We start from the raw sequence: 13,515 nt of genomic DNA on the forward strand, positions 1-13,515 counted from the left end.
TGAAGTCACAACAGATGAGAATTTTCCTGACTGTAAAAGACACTAACCCATAGAGTCAAAAAGCCAAATAAACCCCAAGCAGTATAAACTAAATAAAGGAATTCACATCTAGACAGACTAAAACAAAGCCTTAGTAAGACCAAAGAAAGAGAATATCCTTAAATAGTCAGAAAGAAAAGACAGATTTACAAAAGGTGAAACAGGCTGACAGCTGACTTATCAATAGTAACAACAGAAACCAGGGGTAGTGGAATGTTATCTCCAGTGGGCTGAGAAAATAACTGTAAACTTACAAATGCTTATCTAGGAATGATGGTAAAGACATTTAAAGAAATGTAAAAAAAGAAGAAGAGGGAGGAGGAGGAGGAGAAGAAAAAGGAGAAAAAAGGAAAGGAAAGAAAAGAAAAGAAAAGAAAAAGAGAAGTTTTACCCCTAATATCTTCTAAATTCTAAAGAATATACTTAGTCAGGAGGAAAGTAATTTTAGATGAAACATTCAAGAAGGAATGATGAAGACAGAAAACAGTAAGTAGGGAATAAATCTAAACATCATATATTGTAGGGCCAAAAACAGAACTAAAATACATACTAGCAATAGCATATATGTCAGAGGAGGTGATTGAAGTTCAAAGTGTTCTGAAGGCCTTGGATTAATCAGGAGAAAAAAATAATAAAATGACAATTGGTAAAGATGCAGTTCAAATTTCTAGAGGAACCACTAAATACATAGGAATAGAATATGTTACTTTCAATTTAGTAATGGAAAAGGTGGAATAAAAATCCAATCAATTCACAAGAGGGAAAGAAACAGAAAATGTGGGACAAAAAAGCACAAAATAAGGCGACAGAAATAAATTCAAACATACCCGTCCTTAAGTAAGTGTAGGTGAATGAAATGTTCTAGTCAGAAAGGCAAAAACTGTCCGGCTGAATTATTTTGTATATCTAGCTGTATGCTATTTACAAAAGACTCATATAAAATATGGAGATATAAAAAGTTTGAAAGTGTAAGGTCAGAAAAAGGCTCTGAGGCAACAATCTTTGTCACTGAAGGGATGGTAGCATACTCCCCTGAGAGAAGGGCCAAAGAGAAAAGCAGGTGTGGTGAAGAGAAGATAAAAAGACAGAGAGTCCTCCTTTAGATTTTATGAATCTGAGGTTCCAGCAGGATTTGCAGATGAGAAAGCCAGCAAGCGGTTGGGAATTCAGGTGTGAAGAACAAGAAATAACTTAGCAATCAAGGGCATAAAGGTAATGGATAAAACTGTAGGTAGGTGGGGTCCATTCAGCATTGGTTGAGCCCATATCATGTACCAGGCAAGATGTCAGAAACTGGAGATACAGCAATGGGTAAGAGAGGTCTGTGTCCTCAGGGAGCACACGCTCTAACTGATGGGAAAACAATGACAACAACAACACTGTAGAAATAAACTGCTCTGAACAGCACAGCACAGAGGCTGTGACTGCCTGTAACTCCTGGTTCTGCCTGGGGGAGTCAAGAACGTCCTCAGGTAGGAGTAATAGTTTAAAGTCAATTTTCAAATTTAAAGTACATTTAAAAAAAATTAAACATTCTGCAACCCAAGCAAAACAATTTTATTGCCAGTTTGCAACTCCTAGGTTAAATAGACATTTAGGACGTCCAATTAATAAGATCTATTAAATCATAAAACAAGGGGGAGGAACAAGAAAGAGGTTAAAGAGGATTTGGATAATATCCAAAGAAAATGCAACTTAGAAAAGAGGATTTCTCATAATTGCCGAAAATTGGAAACAACCAAGATATCCTTCAATATGTGAATGAAGAAATAAACTGTGGTAACTACAGTAGAATATTATTGAGCAATAAAAAGAAATGAGCTGTTAAGCTACAGAAGGACATGGAGGGACCTTAAATGCATATTGTTAAATGAAAGAAGCCAGTCCAGAAGGCCATACCCAACATGATTCCAACTATATGACATCTGGTAAAAAAAAAAACTATGGAAACAGTAAAAAGCTGAGGAGTTCCCAGGTTTGGGGGAAGGTGGTGACGGAGGAAGAGATGACTAGATGGCTCACAGAGGATTTTTAGGGCAGTGAAATTATTCTGCATTATGCTATTAATGGTAGATATACAATAATTTCTATTTGGCAAAACCCATAGAACTGTGTAACACAGTGTGGATCCTAATGTAAACTACAGACTTCAGTTAATGATAATGCATCAATACTGGGTCATCAAATATAATAAATGTGGCACGCCAATGCAAGACGTTAATAATAGGAGAAACTATAAGGTGGGGGTTGTATATGGGAAATCTGTACTTTCCAGTTTTTCTGTAAACCTGTAACTGCTCTAAGAAACGCTGTCTACTAATTAGAAAAAAAATAAAAACTTTTTTTTAAAAAAGAAGAGGACCAAAGGCTGACATTAGTGAATGTCTATATTTTAGATGGTAGCCAAGGGAAGAAGAATTGATTTCTAAAGAACACCTTGAAAATTCTTCAAGCAAAGAATTGTGGTTGTAAACATTCCAGTTGCAAGATGGGATAACAGCATCAAATTGACTGGGTTCATTTTTCAACGTGAAATTGTTAAGAAAATGAAACAGCACAAAAGATCAAGACTGCCCTTCAAATGACAAAGCCAGCATTTAAGCCCTGCTTTTGAGATTTTATATATATATAAAACGTGATATATTATATATATACATTATATATTTTATATATATACACACACACACACACACACACACACACACACACACACACATATATATAACTTTAACAGCTTCATGCCTAAGTAATGAAAGGAGAAAATAATTCTCTATACCTCTGTCCCCCACACGCTCTTTCACCCACTGGGTGGCCGCAGCGATGCTCTGTGTGTTGGTGACATCCAGGATCACCGTCTCCACCCTATCTGACGTCTGGCCCTTCAGCTTCTGGGCCCCCTTCTCGGTCAGACACGCAGCCAGCACCCTGAGTCCTCGCAGGTCCAGCTGCCTGGCCAGCAGGTTCCCGAAGCCCGAGTCACAGCCCGTGATGAAGACGTACTTGTCCCGGAGGTGGCTCACCACCTGCCTCTCCCGGTACCAGCGCAGGAGGTAGTACAGGCCCACCAGGGCCGCCAGGTACAGCCACATGGTGAGAAGATCTCCTTTCCCTTTCAAAAGAAAAAGAACAGTTTTATTTTATTCCTTCCTTTTTTTCTCTAACCAGTGTTGAGTATTTACTATGTGCCAGGCATTGCATGAGGTGCTGGGACTCTTTATTAACTAATATTTAGTCCAATCCTCTAGTCACAGTCCACGGAGGGAGTCAGGGAAGTAACCAAATAAATGCACTGCCTTGTGGTAGGTGCCAACAGAAGCGTACACACAGTCTAATGAGGCTGCAGAAGAGGGCCAGTGACCCACTGCCTGCAGAGTTAGAAACAGCTCCACAGAGGCGGTGATTTTGGAGCTACTTCCTACAAGATAGTTGAGTTCAAAAAGTGGACAAGGATGAAAGGACACTCCAGGCAGCAATAATGTGCATGTGAGTGGAGTGGTGGGCAACATGAAACTTGCTGATACCGACAGGCAGCTCAGCACGGTGAGGCAGAGAGCACACAGAGGAAGACGTGGAAGGTATGGTAGGGAAGAGTCGGGCCAGGAGGGGCCCGTGGGCTGCACTAAGGCATCGGGATGCTGTCTTGCAGGCCACAAGGGTGTGCTACTAGAAGGTATTCAATGCAGGAGTAAGATGGCCAGACTTAGCTTTAGAAAGCTCTGCCTCACAGCAGGAAAGGAGGAAAGATTAAACAGGGGTGCGGTGAAGGCAAAGAGATTAGTTAAGAGACCCACAATTTCGGTGAGAGATTGCAGCCAAAGTAGTTTATAAATATAGACCAATCAGTTGCATTGTTCAGAGATGAGTGTTGGGTGTCCAGAGATGCTTACCTGTCTGTATGTAGTTCTGGAGAAACATCTACCACTTTGGGGCAATCTACAGTTGTTGGCTGAACTAACACATGATTCATAAAGTTACAGGTAGAGGTCAAAGGCGGGCTTGGGCCCACTAGGGCATCATAAGGCCCACACAGTGCCTGCCTTAGCTTGGCTTTAAGGCCTTCCCAGTGCTCTGGCCCTTGACTTCGTCCTTAGCCTTCTCTTTGACCACACTTCTTTTGCACGCTACTCTTCAGTCATAACAAACACCGTCCAGTACCCTACACACTACAGGCTTTTCATGCCTTGGTACACAATTCTGTGTACAGTTCCTTCTTTCCCAGCTCTCATCCCTTTGAGAAATAACATTCATCTGTTCAGGCTCCACTGAGTCATCATTCTCATTCGGCAGACATCAGTTCAGCATCTACTATGAGCCAGACACAGTGTTAGGCACTGATATGTGACAGTGAAGGAAACGAGGTTCCATTTTCACTGAATTCACAGTCTTAAGTGTAAAGACCGGCAAGAAAAGAATGCGATACACAGTCGTCCCTTGGTATCCACAGGGAACTGGTTCCAGGACCCTTCGCAGATACCAAAATCTGAGGATGTTCAAGTCCCTTATGTAAAATGGCATAGCAGTTGCATATAACTTATGCACATCCTCCCATATACTTTAAATCATCTCTAGATTACTTATAATACCTAATGCAATGTAAACGCTCTGTAAATAACTGCAAATACAATGTAAATGCTATGTAAGTAGTTGCTGGCCTGCAGCAAACTCAAGTTTTGCTTTTCCAGAATTTTTTCCTAGTATCTTTGATCTACAGTTGGTTGAATCTGCAGGTGCAGAACCCGTGGATATGGACAGCTGACTGTAACTGAAGTAAGGGAAGGATGCTGCTGGAGCACTCAGGAAAGGCTTCCAAGCCAGTCTAGGAAGATCTGAGAAGTTTCCTAGTGAGAAGTAAACATAACTTGAGATCTAAAGCACAATCAAATGGCAGTAAAGGGAGGTAACACTTGTGTAGCACTTGGTATGATCAGGCCCTGTTCTAAGCATTTCACATATATTAATGCTGAATTCTCACAACAGCCATGTAAGGCAGATCCTGTCATATCCCTGTGTGTCAGTTCAGACATCAAGACAGACCTAGACATGCAAGGGACTCACTGGGGGCAACATCTATAGAGAATAAAGGGGGAGAGTGCAGAAATAGGTGGCAATACAGGCCTGACACCTCTGAAAGAAGAGAGAGAAGGCAGGGGGATTTAAGAGAAAGAAACTTAAAATGCAGCCTAACCCCCAAAAAGTCTCAGCTAGGCTGATGGGGGTCCTTGAGCAAAGACTGCCCAGCAGAGTCCCACACTGCGCTGAACACTGGGCTGTAGGAGCTTTCAGTCCTACCTCCAGACCTTCAGAGAGGAGAGAGGGGATGGAGATTGAGTTTAATCACTAATGGCCAATTATTTAAATTAGTTATGAATGAAGTAATGAAGGCTCCATAGAAACCGAAAAGGATAGCATTCAGAGAACTTCCGGTGAGCATGCGGAGATTCAGGGAAAGCGCTGTGCTCAGAGGGAGCGCAGAAGCTCTGCGCCCCTTCCCCCTGCCTTGCCCTGAGCATGTCTTTCACCTGACTGTTCCTGAGCTGTATCTTTTTATAATAAACCAGTAATCTGGTAAGTAAAATGTTTCTGTGAGTTCTGTGAGCCACTCCAGCAAATGAATTGAACCCAAGGATGGGGTTGTTGGATTCCCCAACCTACACTCGTCAGTCAGAAGCACAAGTGATAATCTGTGTTTGCAGCTGGCATCTGAAGGTGGGGTGGGGAGTGGGTAACCTTACAGGACCGAACCTTTAACCCGTGGAGTCTGATGCTACCTCCTGATAGTGAGCGTCAGAACTGAGCTGAGTTGTGGGGCACCTGGCCAGTGTCGCAGAGAATGGGTTTGTTGCAAGTGGGTCCAGAACTGTTAAGGGTATAGGGAATAACACTGGAGAGCCAGTGAAGGGGAGAAAATAGTGGACAGAGGCATTTAATGCTCCCTCCATCACTCCCTCTCTTTCTCCCCTTTCCCCTCTCCCCCACATCCCTGTTCTCTCCCCCTCCCCCAAGCTTTCAGCTCTCTCCATTCCAACAGCTCTTTGCGTTCTCTAGCCAGCTACCTCTGTTCTGCCCAGTTGGGTGTTCTTTGCTGCACTGTAGTCACAGACAGAGCTTGTCCTGCCTGTCTATGGACTAAAAGGGCAGTTTCCTGAGGCCAGTCACAGATGAAAATCCACCCTCCACTGGGAAGGAGCTCAGACCTCACAGCCTCCCTGGGTGTTACTATTCAACCATCACAGAGCAAGAAGACTGAACTTGCAGAAGGGGCGTGCCAGGCCAGTCAGAGTCCCAAAACATGAGCCAAAGCTGAACATGAATCAAATATATATCCGACGATGCCTTGAGTATTGCAAACATCTATAGCCCTTGACCTGACCATTTTCTGAGGTTCTGTCCTGTGTTTCTAAATTCCGTAAGTACTCTCCAGCCAGATACTCAATATATCCAAGATAGAATGCATCTTACTTTCTGCTAAAACTTTCTCCTCCAGTACTCCCAATTTCTATCTCTATTGCTTTTTCAGTCTTGAGGCTCTGACGTTTCCTCCCCATTGCCCCGTGCATTACCTCAGGAGAGGAGGCTGCAGAGTCTCGCTCTGCAGTAGCTCTGGAGCTCCTGCCGCTCCTCTTCATTCCTGTGGCCATGTCCAGTGTTCAGGTCTTCAACGTTCAATGCCCCTTGCTTGGCCAATCCTAGCAGCCTTCTCGCTATCCCCACAGCATCAGTCCCTTCCCCTCTCAGCCACACGGTGCTGTCTGATTAATTTTCCTGAAGCACAGTTCTGTTGATGTCTGTACCTGAAAAGCATTCAACCTACTCAGTAAAATCTAAGTCATCTAAATCCATGACTGGGCCTCAACCTTGTCTCCCGCTGCTCCCACTCACACAGCCTGTGTTCCATGCACACCGAGGAGACTGCTGCTCTCCATTTATTCGTGCGCTGCTCTTTTCGTGCTCCAGATCTGTGCTCTCACTACTCCTTTGCCTGTAATGCCCTTCTTGCTCATCTACGCACGTCATTTATTACCGATCCTGCAAAGCTCACAGTTCCTCCATATAAAGCCTTCTCTGAATTATCAGCAGTAGATCTGCTCTCCCATAACAATATACTCAAACTGCTCCTGTGTAACTCATCACTCCAACTGGGCTGGTACCCCTGGGGCAGTTCTGTGACTGATTCATCTTTGCAACTGATGAAGTACCTACTTCGGGGCTTTGGTCCAGTATGTAACTAAATTGGATGATTACCACTTCTGAAAGAGCCTGTTTGTAACACATATTCAGCACATAAGGCTACTTTGCCCAATTGATGGACTGTAGTTAAATGTCACTGATTTGGGGGGGGTAATTAGGTTTATTTATTTTTAATAGAAGCACTAGGGATTGAATCCACGACCTCATGCATGCTGCACATGTGTTCCACCACTTGAGCTATACCCTCCCCCCATATGTCACTCTTACTTCTTGCATTATTTTTCTTTTTCTTGAAAGTAGCAACAACAATATAATACATAGTAAGTGTTTTTACAAATCTTTTCCTTTTCTATAGTTGTTTAGAAAGTGTCTAACTTCACAAAGACACACGAGGCAAGTGTAAGCTAAGATTGTGCTTTTTCAACCTGACCATTCCGCCTGGTACCTGGGGACAAAAGCCTTTGACTAGTTTTTAGCACCTCCATCTTCCTCATTCTTCATATTCAGGCACATTCCAAACCCTACAGATTCATTCACATTCTGTCTCACATCTCTGCCCTTCCTTATGTTCTACCTTGGTTTTCACCTTCACTCTGCTCACCTGGCCTAAAGCCTCCTACATTGTCCCCTCACCTCCCAGTCATTCTGCACACCACTGCTGGATTAATGTTTCTCGGCCCAGTCTTAGTCACGCCATTCCCTCCAGCAGTCCCCACTGTCCACCAAACAAAGGGCAAACTGACCAGGTGACTCTAGGCCCTCCACCTACAGTCCACTCACAAATGTCCGCTTGCAGTCAAGTTGGGAAACTCGCCATTTCTCACACCTGCCAGCACATTTTGACCTTTGGAGCTTTGCTCTTGCTATTTCCTGTGTTTGTCCAATGAATCAATATTTATTAATTACGACCGTGAACCAAGTCCTGGGTGAGTGCTGCGAGTACAAAGATAAGTAGAACCCAGTGCCTACCATTAAGGAGCTCACAGAACTAGTGGGGGATATACAAACAGAATTTGACACAACATTGTAAAATGACTACAACTCAATAAAAAATGTTTAAGAAAATAGATAAAAAACCATATTTCTTCTGTACAGCACAGGGAACCATTTATAATACCTTGTAATAACGTTTAATGAAAAAGAATATGAAAACAAATATATGTATGAATATGCATGCCTGGGACATTGTGCTGTACACCAGAAATTAACACATTGTAACTAACTATACTTAAATTAAAAAAAACGCACAATAATTAAAAAAAATTATTTTTAAAATGTGGAAGGGCAGAGGGTATAGCTCATTGGTAGAGTGCATACCTAGCATGCATGAGGTCCTGGAATAAATCCCCAGTACCTCCATTTAAATAAATAAAATAAATGCAATTACCTTCCCCCCAAAATTAAAAAAAATTTTTTTTTAATGTGGAAAGGACAAAAGAGAAGGTGCTTATTTTTGCCTAAGGTGTCATGGAAGAGGTCGCATTAGAGGTGAACAGAAGTTCAGCAGCCTGAACAGAGTGAAGGGGAGCACAGCCCAGGCAGCAGGAGCAGGATGAGAGCTGGCGCACAGGTTATAAGGAAACATAGGCCATGGAGTAGCAAGAGGCAACGCTAGAAAGACAGGTAAGGGCCTGATCAGGAAAGCCCTTGGATGGCATGCTGAAGAATGTGGACTGTGTCCTGCATGTTGTCATTCATGCATTCAGTGAACATTTGTGAGCACCCCCATGTGGTAGGCACTGAGTTACACTGCTGGTGGGAAGGTAAAGTGGTATAGTTGCTTTGGAACCTTGACAACATGCTCACTTACAAAAGACCACATATTGTATGATTCAGCTTATATCAACTTTCTAAAATAGGCAAATCTATAGAGACAGAAAGTAGGTGACTGATTGCCTAGGGAAATCAGGGTTGGGGGAAATATGGGAGGGTTACTGCTAAAGTGTAAGGAAATTCTTTTGGGGGTAACGCAAATGTTCTAAAATTGATTGTGGCGATGGTTACACAAGTCTGTGAATATGTTAAGATCTACTGAATTGTATACTTTAAATGAGTGAATTGTATGTGTAAATTATATCTCAATAAAGCTTTTAAATAAAATAGACATAATAAGTGTTAGAAAAGGGTGTGCACTTTGGACAAAAGAAAAAGAGCAGAGTAATGGGGATCAGAAGGGCTGAAGAGGAGATAGTTTGCTGCATTAAATATGGTGATCAGAGAAGGCCTCACCGAGAAAGCAACATCTGAGTAAAAATATATAGGATGTAAAACAGTTCAACATAACAACAGGTATGAGAAGAAGGGAAGAATTTGAAATATACAAAAGGCAGGTACCCTCAGACACAGTGATTAGATGAGGGAGTCCTAGAATAATTCCCAGTTTCAAATCCCTGAGATACAGGATGGTTCAGTATACATTCTTATGTGTCAATAAATGTGATGCAGCACATTAATAGAAGGAAAGATAAAAATCATATGATCATCTCAAAAGATGCAGAAAAAGTATTTGACAAAATTCAGCACCCTTTTAGGATGAAAACTTGCAACAAATTGGGTACAGAAGGAGCAGATTTCAACATAATAAAGCCATCTATAGATCTAATACAATCCCTATCAAAACTCCAATGTCATTTTCCACAGAAATAGAAAAAACAACCCTAAAATCCTTATGGAACCACCCTGAACAACAACGCAATTCTGAGAAAGAAGAATAAGGCTGGAGGCATCGCACTTCCTGAATTTAAACTATACTACAAAGCTATCGTAATCAAAGCAGTATGGTGGTGGCATTAAAAACAGACACACGGACCAATGCAACAGAATCAAAAGCCCAGAAACAAACTGACACATAAGTGTTCAAAGCAATATTTGATAAAGGAGCCAAGAATACTCAATGGGTAAGAATAATCTTTTCAATAAATGTTGGAATGTTCACATGCAAAAGAAGGAAACTGGACCCTGTTTTCACCACTCACAGAAATTAATTCAAAATGGATTAAAGACTTAAATGTAACAACTGAAACTGTAAAACTCCTAAAAGAAAGCATAGGGAAAACTTCCTTGGCATTGGTCTTGGCAACAAATTTTTGGATATAATATTAAAAGCAAAAGCAACAAACGCAAAAATAAGTGGGACTACATCAAACTAAAAAGCTTCTGCACAACAAATGAAACACTAAAATGAAAAGGCAACCTATAGAAAGAGAAAAAATATTTGAAAACCATGTATGTGATAAAGAGTCAATATCCAAAATATATAAGGAACTCTTACAACTTAATAGCAAAAAAAAAAAAAAAAACAAACAAAACAACAAAAAAAAACCCCAAAACAACAACAACAATAAAAACCCTAATAAAATCCAGATAAAAATGGACAGAGAATCTGAATAGAAATTTTCCTAAAGAAGACATATAAATGGCCAGCAGGTATATGGAAAGATGCTCAACATCACTAGTTATAAGGGAAATGCAAGTCAAAACCACAATGAGATATCACTTTAGGCCTGTTAGAATGGCTGTTATAAAAAAGACAAAACATAATAAGTATTTGCAAGGATGGGGGGAAAAATCCACCTGTGTCATCAGTCTCCAGGCAGAACAACTAGAACAACCTGAATGAGGTTAGGAGAAAGAAAGGGAAAGGCTGGGAGAAGCTTCAGGGAAATGGGTACTACTGAGGGCTGGGCTCTGCTTAGCAGGCATCTTCACTGAGCCACCTTCTTGGGCTGAAGGTGCTCAAATCCAAACATGTCTCTGTAGGTGTTACCCTTGAGCCTTTTCTTCACCAACAGGGAAGTCATTGGCCCATTCCATCTTGGAGACTTCATCCTGAGACTATCTCCAAGGAACTATCGAGGTCATCTGGCCATCCGCCAGCCTGAGATTCCTTTCTGCTCTCCCCACTTAGCAGAGTGAGCGCTTCTCCAAGGGAAGATCATTGATTTTTGTGGATGGGGCAATGTAAGCATGGGGGAAAAGAAGAGAAAGGTAGGGGAAGAAAAAAGAAAAAAAAAAGTGTGAGGAAGTAGAAGGTGTCCAGGAGCTCCAGAAGGAAGGACAGATGGCTTAATCTGCCTAAGCACCCACCAGGTTGTCCCTTCTTTGTTCCTCCCTCCCCATCATCAGTCTCCAGATCCCATCCTCACCAGCCCCGGTCGTGGAGAGTGACAGGGCCCCAGGGCGGAAACAGGAAGGTTTGGGGCCCCATGAATTGTCCTCTCTGGATACCTTGGAACCTGCGGCAAACACAGGGTCCCAAGCCACTGGTGTGAATATTAGAAATGTCAGTACTGACTACTACCCATGACTGTTTTCTCCACAACCAGGAAACCCAATAGAAACTAACCATGATACCATGTCATCTGTCCCTCTGCAGAGCAACCATAAAAACCTGGCACAGGTGTGGGGGGAAAAAGGGAAAACCAAGGGAAAATCCTAGGGAGACGGTCAATCCTTAGTGTGAGGCTCTCTGCTAACCTGGGCTTCCCCCTCCAGCCATTGTGCTTAACGTGTGCCAAAGACTCTCACACCTGAACCTGGAGGTGTTGCAGGCTTCTATGATTTTCTCTTCAGCAACAGTGCAGAATGTATTCCATTTTTCAGAATGCTTTTTTTTTTTTGGAAACTGTTATGATACCAGTGAGACTACCTGCCTAGGTACCTGCCTACTCTGCCTTTTCTTCCTTTCCAAGACTCTCTCTGCATGACTTCCTCTGCCCCCAACACCCTGATCTTGTGATAACACAGAATCATCAAAATGGATTCTAAGGCCAGATTATCTGGGTTCAAATCCTGCTTTTACCATATACTAGTTGTGTGGCCTTAGGCAAGTGAATTAACCTCTCTGTCCCTGTATGCTCATCTTCAGCATAGGGAAAGGACACTTCCGTGATCTGGGGGAGAGTTAGGTGAGTTAATGCATGTAAAGCACTACATAATTGTTAGATATTAGTATTATTTTGGTGGTGGTGGTTTTATTATTGCCATTCTAGGTCTGGAATCCCTGAGCCCTACCTCTTCCTCCAGGCTTTAACAGAAGGAAAGTTTCACCAAGGGAACTCACACTATCTGGTGCATTCAGCCACCACTTTTTCACCATATGTGTAACTGCAGGTATTGCAACATCCTTAATCATGTCTGTGTGCCTTTCATCACTGCACTGGTCTGTGCTAGCTCACCCTGACTTCTTCAGTTTCAAGCAGAGGACCTCTCTCTCTGTAATACAGTGCTTGGCAAAGTAAGGAATAGCTTTTATTCCCTTCTTTTAAATCTTCAGACCTGGGCTTGTGTATAAGCTTCAGTCAGTCTAGTCACTGATCCTAAGAGTGAGTCTACAAACTGCAGATGGATTCATGGACTGATCAGCTGCGACATTCTTTGTTCTCATACTGGGCATACAAACTAGATGTTACTTGTAAAAGAAAGAATGTTGCCCATGGGCCAGTTCTACAGGGATCATGTCATTAACCCCTGCAGTTGCTGGCCAACAGCACATCCTGAAAGGAATTCAGGAGAAAAATGGGATAAGGCACTCTGCGCTTTGGAAAAACAGACACCTTAGATAGTAAGAGATATCTAAGGGAAAAAAGTTTAATGAAACCATATTCTCGCATTTTCCCATACATAGAAAAGCACTAAAATCATTACCTGAGATACCTGATCCTCATGACTAGTAGTAACCTTTTACTGAGATGTATGCTTGACTCCACACACTTTCTAGCCAAAATCACATATGTACTGGCTTCTCCCCCTACCTCTTTGGAGCAGTTCCTCAGAGCTGCCTGAGAGGCTGCCTCCCAAGCTATAGCCCTCAGTAGGGCCTTGAATAAACTCAACTCACAGCTCTTACGTTCTGTGCTTTTCTTTCAGTTGACATACTTAAGCCAACAATCGTTTATCACAATTAGATGCCACTATGCACCCATCATAATGTTTGAACTGAAAAAGGCTGACAGTGTCTGTTGTTGGCAAGGATATGGAAAAACAAACATGAGTACTGAAAGAGTAAGTTGATGCAATCAATTTGGGGGCAAAAATGGTCAGTCCTTGTCCACCAAAGATAAAGATCCACCTTCTCTATACTCAGAGATTCCACTGTAGGTATGTAACCACCACAGATACGCACATGTGTACCATAAGACGTATTTGCAGCAGCATTGCTTGTAATCACTAAAAGCTGGAAACAACCGAGACGTGCACCAACAGTAGAATGGATAAGATAGTTGAGATATGTTCATACAATGAATGCTACACAGTGACAGAAATGAACAAACTGCAGCTACACACAAT

General features: G+C 42.2%; 1 protein-coding gene across 4 annotated transcripts in view; it reads right to left on the reverse strand.

Annotated features, from left to right (window-relative positions):
* Positions 1–13,515, reverse strand: part of LOC102508382 (17-beta-hydroxysteroid dehydrogenase type 6) — a 146,799-nt gene that overhangs the window by 7,665 nt on the left and 125,619 nt on the right. For 3 of the 4 annotated variants that reach the window (XM_032493117.1, XM_032493118.1, XM_032493119.1), the window contains one exon: positions 2,816–3,148. In XM_032493117.1, coding sequence (XP_032349008.1) covers positions 2,816–3,148 — 333 coding nt within the window. Of the gene's footprint in view, positions 1–2,815; positions 3,149–6,599; positions 6,803–13,515 lie in introns of those variants that run through there. The other variant, XM_032493120.1, reaches the window with a different exon arrangement.

Source organism: Camelus ferus, chromosome 12, assembly GCF_009834535.1.
Source record: "Camelus ferus isolate YT-003-E chromosome 12, BCGSAC_Cfer_1.0, whole genome shotgun sequence".
NCBI lineage: Eukaryota > Metazoa > Chordata > Mammalia > Artiodactyla > Camelidae > Camelus > Camelus ferus.